At 32.2% G+C, this 8,013-nt stretch overlaps 1 protein-coding gene across 1 annotated transcript in view; it reads left to right on the forward strand.

The window, feature by feature from the left end:
* Nucleotides 1-8,013, forward strand: part of Ift80 (intraflagellar transport 80) — a 137,948-nt gene that overhangs the window by 73,113 nt on the left and 56,822 nt on the right. The window contains exons 10-11 of the mRNA XM_048802863.1: nt 3,350-3,468; nt 6,188-6,262. Of these exons, the coding sequence (XP_048658820.1) occupies nt 3,350-3,468; nt 6,188-6,262 (194 nt within the window). The remainder of the gene's footprint in view (nt 1-3,349; nt 3,469-6,187; nt 6,263-8,013) is intronic.

Consider the following 8,013-nt stretch of genomic DNA (forward strand, 5'->3'; position numbering starts at 1 on the left):
TTTTTTTTTTTAGTACTGGAACCCAGAGGCACTCTACCACTGAGTTACACCTCTAGCCCATTTTATTTTATTTTTTTTAGTTGTGTAACAATAATTTATTTATTTCCCCCTTTTTACTGGTGCATTATAATTATGCATAACAGTAGGATTTGTTATAATATATTCATACATGATCAAAATAAAAAGTATAATTTGATCAGTTTCATTCCCTAGTACGTCCCCTTTTCTTTGCCTCCCTCCTACTGATCCCCTCTTCTATTCTACTGTTCTTCTGTTTTTCTTTAATTTGTTCTAATTAGTTCTACATGACAGTAGAATGTATTTTGACACATTGTACACATAATGGGGTACAACTTCTCATTCCTCTGGCTGTACATGGTGCAGAGTCATACCAGCAATGTAATCATACATGTAATGTATATAGGGTAATAATGTCTGTCTCATTCTACCATTCTTCCCATCCCCATAGTCCCACCCCTCCTCTCACTCCCCTCTGCACAATCCAGATACTCCATGCCTAATAGAGAAAAAAGTAGGCCCAAATCTTCATCATGTCGGATTAGGCTCGACTTCCTTAGCAAGACTCCTAAAACACAAGAAATAAAATCAAGAATTAATAAATGAGATGGACTGAAACTTAAAAACTTCTTCTCAGCAAAAGAAATAATCAATGAGGTGAAGTGAGAGCCTACATTTGGGGACCAAATTTTTGCCACATATACATCATATAGAGCACTAATCTCCAGGATATATAAAGAACTCCAAAAACTTAACACCAAAAAAACAAACAACCCAATCAATAAACTGACACTTCTCAGGGGCAACAGTATTTCCTCTGCTTGAATCCCGAGTTAGGGAGTGAGAAGGAATGCAGCCTCTCTCCAGTCTGTTATCTTGGATCTGACCCCCTTTTTATTTTTTATTTTGAGACAGAATCTCACTAAATTGCCCAAACAGGCTTGGAACTTTTGATGTTCTTGCCTGAGCCACCTGAGTTTCTGAGATTGCCGGCATGCACTGTGCCTGGTTCCAGTGAATTTATTTTGCGTTTTTATCATTGTAACTTGGAGATGTCAACATTTTTGGTATATTTCAGCCATTGCAGTTGTGATTGTTTTTAATGATGAAATTGTTCTATCTTTGGCCAGTTGGCTCCTATGTTCTTTTGACATTATTTCAGTAGTGTCCTTGCTTTCTGGTGTGACAGTATATTCTAGGCTTATTTTGTGCATTTCCTATCAGACTTAAAATCAGCCATTTTTCCAGGAAGCACTATCTTCTGTTAGAGGGAAATGTTACCTTTTTAAAAAAATATTTATATTTTAGATTTAGTTGGACACAATATCTTTATTTTATTTTTATGTGGTGCTGAGGATCCAACACAGTGCCTCATGCATGCCAGGTGAGCGCGCTACTACTTGAGCCATATCTCCAGCCCCATTGTTACCTTTTTTTAAAAAAAAGTACAATTTATTGAAAAATGGAAGAGGGAACCCCATAGCAGGTTTTTCCCCAGGGAAATGTTTTTATAGAACGTAGTTGGGTGCTGTATGGGCTCATTTGTACTGATTTGATCAATACTTTTAGACAAAATGTTTTTGTTTCTGATAGATAAAAATATATCATGAATATGTACTAAGGTTCGTAATTTGTGTTTAAAGTTAAGAAGTTTTACTCTTCGTTTGTTCTTGGCAATTGTTTTCTCTTACAAGAAAATTTTTGTTCCTAAACACATTAATGGTGCTATGTATGTTCTAAAATATAGTTTTGAAATAAAAAATGTAGATTATTCTAATAATTTGTTATTGAATACTATTTAGTGTTTCTTGTTTTTTTTTTTCAAATATAGGCAAATCCATGTAACTTCATGTCCTTCCCTGTCTTAGATAAAACATATCATACTATATATATTGTTCTGCATCTTACATTTTTACTTTATGTCCTATAGGTCACTCCATATAACTGCCTCATTGCATTGTACTGCTATATATTATTTGTGAATGTGCTATAGTTTATTCAACCTGTTGATAAACATTTGGGCATTTGCAGCCATTTGATATTGCAAATAGAGCTATAGTAAATAGCCTATATGTATGTTATTTCATAGTTTTGTTTATCTTTGTGATAGGATTCTAGAGTATAAGCTTTATTTTGCTTTCTCTTGTCATGGTGATGGCATGTTGATGGGGATGGGAGTTGGGGAACAGATCATTAAAAAATGAAATATACTTGTCTTAGTCTGCTCAGGCTGCTATAATAAAACCACATTAGGGGTAGCTTATAAACAACAAAAACATTTTTCACAGTTCTAGAGGCTGGAAAGTCCAAGATCAAGGTGCATGCAAATTTGATGTCTAAAGAGGGCCCACTTTCTGACTTATAAATAGTGCCTTCTTGTCCTCACTTGGGAGTGGCAAGGTAGTTCTGTGGACCTCTTTTATAAGGGCATGAAGTAATTTGAAGAAGTACTTATAGGAAGTTTTACTTTATCTTCCTATCTATCTTTTCATATCATTTCATTGCTTATTAATACCTGATACATTATTTTTAGAAAAAAATAACATTTTGAGGAGAATTGTAGGTACAATTACATTATTTTTCTCTTTCTTTTTTTAAACCTCTTATTATACTGTCTTACCCATTCTGATATTGACCAGATAACTTGGTAAGTTTAAATCACTCAACATTTTTATTGATTTGTTGCGGTTGGTCCATTACCTTCAAGATTTTAGGCAATATTACCAAATGTTAAAATCCTTACAAACTAGCATGTTATAACAGTCTTAATTATAATAAGCAAATCTTCTTGTTAATTGGTCCTTAGCCTTCTTATATATTATCTCTGTGTTTTTGCATCCTCCACTCTGTGCATCTTGGTTTCTTTACTAATAACTCCTACTCCACTTTTGATTTTTAAAGCAATTTTATCTCCTGTTGTAAAACCTAATTTAAAAGTAAAATCTAAACTAAAAAGAGATATTCTTATTGTTTTTGGCAGAAATCATGTAGTCTTTTTTCAACTTATCTGTGCCATCTTCATTTAACTATATCTCAGTGTTGGAACATTTTTCACTTTTATTACTCCATTGCTATAGCAATCAGTGAGGCTTGAAGGTTAAAATTTTTTGTCATTTCTATTTACTTTTAAGAGAGTATCTATATTTGTACTTTGTTGATTTTTATACTCACGTGTTTAATATCTTATTCCTAGTTGAAATCTTCTTTTTATGAGATTAGGTAATCAAGAGTGCATTGAATTTTTTGTGTGTTTCAAAATCTTGCTAACATTCAATTGAAATTTTGATGTGTTGTAATGTTGCTTGTTGGTATTTCATTTTTTCTTGTTTAGGTTCGCAATGTTCTTAACGATGCAGTGGATTTGCTGGAATTCCGTGATAGAGTCATTAAAGCATCTTTGAACTATGCACACTTAGTTGTTTCAACGTCTCTTCAATGTTATGTGTTCTCGTAAGCATCTTGCATTTCTTAAAAATTCAGTTATGTCTGTGATGATAAATTTTTTTTTAGTTTTTTTTGTAGGTGGACACAATATCTTTATTTATTTATTTATTTTAATTTTTATGTGGTGCTGAGAATTGAACCCAGTGCCTCAAGCATGCTAGGCGAGCGCGTTACCACTTGAGCCACATCCCCAGCCCCTATGATGATAAATTTATTTTTAAATTTTCAAATCATTATTGTTTGGCTTAAACTTAATTTTTCTCAAAACCTCACCTGTCCTGAGCTTATCTCAAACCAGGAAGTGAGAAAAAGTGAGCAATGAATGAACAGTGAAAATATATCTAATAAAGTATGTACATCAAATGTTAATGATCACTTTTATAATAGGAAATACCTTCTCTGAGATAGTATTCACTCTTAGTTTCAAGGAATTTATTGTATATATGTTTTTCAAAACTTAGAGCTTAGAAGCACCTGATAAATGATGGGAAAAGGAACCATCCATTTACTATAAGAGGGGACAGCTAGCATCCTGATAACAGATTTATTTAGTAAGGATACAATATCATAGCCCAGGGTAATCATGGATGTTTGTATTGATGGCCCAGAATTGTCCAAAAATGATGGATTAAAGGAAATCTATTCAGTATATTCTGTATTGGAAGGCAGGGAATGATTCAATAAACATTTCCAGGAAACTTGCATGAAAAACTTAAAAGGACATACTGTTAAACATACAACTGGTTTTCTGGAAATAAACAAACCTGAATTGCAGTTTTGATGATTTCCATGATGTAAAAATATTTCCACCAGGACCAATTTTAAGCTACAATGTGATTTCATGGAGAGCAAAGTTGAAAGGAGATGAAGAATAGCAAACCATTATATTTGTAGTATTGCTGCCATACAGATAAAACATAAATAATTTCAGGTGCAAAGATAATAGTAAAAGATAATAAAATAACCTAGAAGTGATATTTTGAATATTTATTACCTTTGTTTTTAATATAATTTACTTGATAGTAAGTCTATAAAATTTCATTTTACATCCCAATTTTATTTAATTTTTTTTCTGATTTAAAAAATTCTTGAAAATTTAGCAACTGGTCCAATCTGACTATACTTTACCTCCAATTGAGTCCTCAACTATCCAGAAAACTTGTGTAACCACTATGATACTTTCAAGGGTTGTGAATACTTAAGGATTTAAGAAAACATTTTAAAAAACATTGTGCTTGTATTTATAATAGAGATCTTTTTATTTTGAGTTTCTTTGTTGTTTGAAGAAAACATGGTGTGATTATAGTTTAATTATTGACTATAAAATTGAGGATAGAGAATATATGTCTTTCTCATCAGAACCCAGCATGTGGTATAGGTACTTATAAATATTTTGAATGAATGAATGAATGAATTGAAACATGTATAGTATTTTCTTGGAATCCTAAAGCCCAGTAATACACAAAACAAAGGTATTAATTTAATTGACAACTGCTGTATTTTTTAGAAATCCTTACTTTCTCTGTGTAAATCTGCTGCTAATCAGAATCTGCAACTCAGGAAAACAGCCAAGTCTGGAATAATGAAATAGGAGAAACAGGAGAGTGAATAAAGAAATAATCAGTTCACTTTTATATGAATTTTTCTTCTTAAATGATAGGAAGAACAATAATAATTCGGGAAAAGTAAAAAAAATACAAAATTAAAACTTGAAATATGGGAAAAGGATTATAGAACATGGGAAAAATCTTATAATCACTTAATACAGTTATTTAAATAATTTTTATTGGGTTGAGAAAAATAGAGATCTTTTTAGTTTGAGTTTCTTTGTTGTTTGAAGAAAACTAGGGCTCTCCATTGCCCTAAAAAAGGTATTTATTCTACTAGTTACAACAGACAGAACATAACATTTGAATCTGTAGGATTCCTTTCATTAGGTCTTACTCACATTAGAGAGTTTGCTTTTAAAAATACCAAAATTTGGGCTGGAGATATGATAGAGTAATAGAGCACTTGCATAGTCAGTGCAAGGGCCTGGGTTGGATACCTAGCATCATTTTCTTACCTTCCCCAAAGCAAAGTAAAATACAGCTCCTATTTATTTATTCTTTGTCATTTCAATTTTCTTATATTACCTAATATGTGGCAAAACATATTAGGTAATATGTTTAACCTTGTCTCCTGTCTGGTTGTCAACATATTATTGTTATAAAATATTTATTAAAATGAAATACCAGGGAGCAATAGTAGAAATGAGGAGGTCTTGGGACCTATCATCACCAAAAAGTTTCATTAAATTAAAAAAACCTACTCATATTTTAGGTAATAATAGGTATAATTTATTGAGAAATTTTTATCTTTTATGTTTAATGTTAGTATTATTCCCATTTCATGAAAGCTAAAGGACACAGTGATTAAGTAGCTTATTCTTAGTATTCTTTAATTCATGTATTGTAGTACCTGCAGTAGGTATTTGTTGAGTGTCTGCTGCGTGTTAGTTGCAGGGGAGAGAGAGTCTCCTTTCTAGTTGGGGATACAGTCTAGTTGCAGGTACAGAACGAATAATTTCAGAGCAATATTCTACATACCTTAATAGAAGTACAAATAAAGTTACTGTGAAACTAAAATCACTATTTAAAATGAGTGCCTGTATATTTAAAAGAGTATTTTAAATGTTAATTTAGTATTTTAAATGTTAATAATGTTCCTTTTATCTGTCTTTTAGTACAAAGAACTGGAATACACCACTTATATTTGATCTTAAAGAAGGAACTGTTAGTTTAATTCTACAGGCAGAAAGGTAATTTGTTTATTATGTTTACTTATTGGATTTAGGGTTAAAATATTTCACGTAGGGGCAAAGCAGTCTTTAAAGCATCCTACTTATATAACAATATACTACTTATTTGGAATAGATTTGTTTATATTATAGGTTTAAAAATTAGAAGCAATAAATATGCTTTTTAGATAAGAAGTCCTGAAACTTTTTAGTCTCAACATTTTTTTTTACATTTTTAAAAAAATAATTGAGGGTTATATGTAGGTTATATTTCAGCATTTTTTGTATTAAAAATTAAAACTGAACAAGAAGGAGAGAGGAAGGATGGGAAAGGGGAAAACATGGAATGAATTTAACAAAATCATGTTACATGAACATATAAATACACCAAAGGGAATTTCACCTTTGTGTATATATAGAAAGTACCAATCAAAAGTAAATAAATAAAGGAACAAAAGAAAGATTAGTAGAATAGAGGAAGTGGGAACAAGGGGAGGGTGAAGGGGAGGAAAAGTGAAAGGAATGGGGATTAAAATCAAATTCCTTGGATATGAGTGTTGTCAAAATGAACCTGACTACTGTAACTATAATGCTTTAATAAAAAAAGGAAAAATAATTAAAACTGACAAGTTTTAAAAGTATTGATTTATTTTAAATGTTGAGTTCATTATAACTGAACATTGGAATAATGATATGAGAGAATGGGAGTGAATCAGGCAAATAATTATGAAATAGTTTGAACCTCATGGTTTCTCTATTTTCTATTCTCCCTCTCTCTCTCTCTCTCTCTCTCTCTCTCTCTCTCTCTCTTGTACTGGTGATTGAACCCAGGGGCACTTGACAACTGAGCTACATCCCCAGCCCTATTTTGTATTTTATTTAGAGACAGGGTCTCACTGAGTTGCTTAGTGCCTTGCCATTGCTGAGGCTGGCTTTGAACTCAACAATCCTCCGGTCTTAGCCTCCTGAGCTGCTGGGATTACAGGCATGTGCCACTATGCCTGCTTCCTTTCTCTTTTCTTTCTTTGTTTTTCTTTTCCTTTCTTTCTTCTCCATTTCTTTCCTTCTTCTTCTCTTTTGTTCTTTTCTCTTTTTTAAAAAAGATGGACACAATATCTTTATCTTATTTGATTTTATGTGGTACTGAGGATCAATCCCAGTACCTCATGTGTGTGAGGCAAGGGCTCTACCACTAAGCTATAACCCCAGCCCCTATTCTTTTCTCTTTTACTCTTTCTTTTCCTTCTTCCTTTCCTTCCCTTCCCTTTCCTTTCTTTTCTCTCTCTGTCTTTCCCTCCCTTCCCCTCTTGCTGAAGATTGAACCCAGGGATTTGCTCATGCTAAGGACACACTCTGCCTCTGAAGTACACCCCAGGCATAACTTTGTTTTAAAATATTGGTTGAAATTCATTGATTTCATAACCCACTGCTGGGCTGTGACCTGAAGTTTGAAAAATAATATTCTCTACAAAGACACTGAACTGTGTAAAAGACTAAGGAACTTGAGACCAGTTAACTAGAGTAAATTAGGAATAGATATTACTCCAGGAACCTGCAGTTTTCTGTGAAAACTATCAGTCTGTCGTGTACAGTGATATCCTACTAAAACAAAAAATAGACTTAGGAAAGCTACTCAATAAAACCTGGAATAAAATATGGAAATATAATTGACATTTACCTAAAATACTTTTACAGTGAAACAATGCACCTTATTCCTTATCCTTTTATTCATCACCTAGGCAGCTCTTTTTTTTTTTTTTTTTTTTTTTTTT

Source organism: Marmota marmota, unplaced genomic scaffold, assembly GCF_001458135.2.
Source record: "Marmota marmota marmota unplaced genomic scaffold, marMar, whole genome shotgun sequence".
Lineage (NCBI taxonomy): Eukaryota > Metazoa > Chordata > Mammalia > Rodentia > Sciuridae > Marmota > Marmota marmota.